Source organism: Octopus bimaculoides, chromosome 28 (assembly GCF_001194135.2).
Source record: "Octopus bimaculoides isolate UCB-OBI-ISO-001 chromosome 28, ASM119413v2, whole genome shotgun sequence".
Lineage (NCBI taxonomy): Eukaryota > Metazoa > Mollusca > Cephalopoda > Octopoda > Octopodidae > Octopus > Octopus bimaculoides.
The window spans coordinates 3,718,057-3,720,770 of record NC_069008.1 but is presented as its reverse complement, the minus strand read 5'-3'; the positions used below and the strand labels follow the sequence as shown (position 1 = coordinate 3,720,770).

Sequence of the window (2,714 nt, the reverse complement as noted above, 5' to 3'; positions counted from 1 at the left end):
ACACACACACACATATATATATATATATATACATACACACACAAACACATACACACATGAAATATTTCAAAATATATCTGTCAAGAATTGAAATCATCGATCGTTATGGTATAGGAAAATGTAGTTATTTTGGAAATAAATTTAATCTTGGCTGTTATGATGGATTGATAAATATCTGAGTTAAAGATGGGATAATTGCAAATTTGAGCACGAGTTGTTGTAAACCTGATTTTGAAATTTTATCTATTTTTAGAGTAAACATTTATTTTAAGGATATACATATGGTTTTTTTTAGTGAGACCTTGGATTCGAACCCCATTCATTAAGTTATCAAGCTAGTGCCGTGAATGAACTGCATATTTTTTTACATGGACATTCCATTTATTGACCAATTGAACTTGCAGGAGATCATGCTACAAAGTTAGATCTTCCCCATGAAGATTTAACGGGCACCATGTTGAGGGTAGTCGAAGAACATGCATCTTGCCACTTGCCATTTGCTTGTTGGTTGGTTAGATGGGTCTGAAGCATCTCAATTTTATAAAGATGTTTCTAAGTCATATATTTCAAATATTTTCAAAGGAGCGTAACCATAAGGAGCCTTCTTCATCTCATTGAAAACTTCTGGTTTTTCTGACAAAACTACCATGGCATCATTCCATATCATCCAGACACTTTTAAAAATCACATGGGTGTTTTCTAAGGCATACACTTAACTACAACAAATAATTACTATAAATGTTTGTAATTGATTAGAAATAAGCTGCTAATGACCATTAATTACTGTAGACACCTAGGTGTGGAACTATCAGACGACTAAGACCAGTTTGATAAATTCTTCATTGTTCATGGTCAAAGGTAAGCACCAACCAGTGATAGTGGTGCTGGTGAGGTTGGGAGATGCTGTGGCCTTTAACCCTTTTTTTTAAAACAAGGATAATTATTAACAAAGTGAGAAGAATAGCTACAAGTGGAAATCAAATCTTGGTACTTCAGCCACATCTCAGACACACTGTTGGTCAAGAGTTTACTGCCAATATTATAGTATTCACACACTTTAGTTTGCATTAATCATTCAGTTGAATGATTCCCCTGTGAAGAAGGAAAGAAAAAGAGAGAAACAAGTTAAATACTAACATTTAGATGGGGGAGTCCAGTTGCGTAGGCTGGTGTAAGGTTTCAGAGTGTAGTAAATATCACTTATGCTCCAGTATGAATCTGGCAACATGTCGACATATGTCGAGACAACGTGGTTGATGCTTGTTAAAACCTGTTTGATTGATCTTGCATATTTGTATGCCATCATCAATGATTTGTAGTAGAATTCCACAACTATTTCACCGTTCTTCGGATCAAATATTAAGGTCCTCACGTTAAAATTGGAGAAGACATCAGCTAACATGTTTAGCTCCTTTCTTATGTGTTTGACAGTTTTGTCTTTCAGGCTGTACAGGTTATCCTTCACTTGCCAATAATTGAAAGCCCACTCGGCCTAGCAAACAAAAATAATGGATTCAAGTATTAGTAATTATGTATGATTAGTTTAATAAAGTGTGTGTGTGTGTTGAGCAGGGTTACAATAGAGTGTGTAGAGCTTGACTGGTTAAAAAAATACAGTATAAGAAAGAATAAGTTAGCTGTTGGATGGATAGCTTCCAGGGAAACTTACAACAGTGTTACACATTGCTGACTCTTGGAGTGAGTGGGGACACTCGGAGTGAAGGAGAGGACAAACAGTTTTTTTCAAAAAAGAAATGAGAGTGCAGGAAGTAGAATTGACATGTGCAAATAAATCACTAGGGGACATAAAAATACACAGGGGCATTTTTCAGAGGCACTTGTAGTTGAATTAATATCTGTGAAAAATGCAGGCTTGCCTATGAGTTTACCAAGTCTAAGATGAGGATAAATCACCTGCTTTACATGGACGATCTATCCACAACAGATGATGCCTAGATAGATAGACGGATAGACACAGTGTGTAGATGTTGAGTGAATAGCTGTATACAGAGTGTAAATGTTGACAAAAACGTAAGATACAGAGTGTAAATGTTGATAAAAAAGCATGTATATGTTGAATGGATAGACAGACAATGTGTAATAGATTGACAGAGTACATAGTTGATGGAACGATAATTGGATACATAGATAGAAGTAGTGTGTGGATGTTAAGTGCTTAGACACACACAGTTTTTAGATGTTGACTAGAGAGCTAGATTGTATACCTGCTGAATAGTTAGATACACAGAGTAATGAAGCTGTTGAATAGGTTGATATTTCAGCTTTTGACCCTTCATATTTCCAACATATGAACCCAAACTTAAGTCTTTTTCTTCAAATTTCACATTATTTACACATTTCAATTTTCTAAACCTAAATTCAAATGTTTATCTCCAAAATTCAGATTTCTGAGCTAAAACTCAACTGTCTATAAGAATTATACGGTTTTTAACACCAGATTTAACTGCTTAACCTCATATTATATTATTTCAGACCCAAATTTAGGGATTTATTTCAACATTTCTTCATCTCAGAGCCAGATATGTTTTTCATAGAAATGAGGATTTTGATAATAGAATGTAGGAAATAAAGATTTATCGGTGAACGTACCTGTTGATACACCTTTAATCCAATGTTTCTAAAAGATTCTGTCCAAGGATGAGATGACATATGTTGGTAGAGTGTGTTCAAGATTTTTCTGCCATTCTCAATGG

General features: G+C 34.6%; 1 protein-coding gene across 1 annotated transcript; it reads right to left on the bottom strand.

Moving 5' to 3' along the window:
• Window positions 1-1,132: 1,132 nt before the first annotated feature.
• On the bottom strand, window positions 1,133-2,708 carry LOC106883231 (uncharacterized). Its single transcript, XM_014934160.1, has 2 exons — window positions 2,611-2,708; window positions 1,133-1,492 (listed from the first exon to the last, which is right to left on the bottom strand). The coding sequence occupies exons 1-2, from the start codon at window positions 2,668-2,670 to the stop codon at window positions 1,133-1,135; spliced, it is 420 nt and encodes a 139-aa protein (XP_014789646.1). The 5' UTR covers window positions 2,671-2,708.
• Window positions 2,709-2,714: the final 6 nt, after the last annotated feature.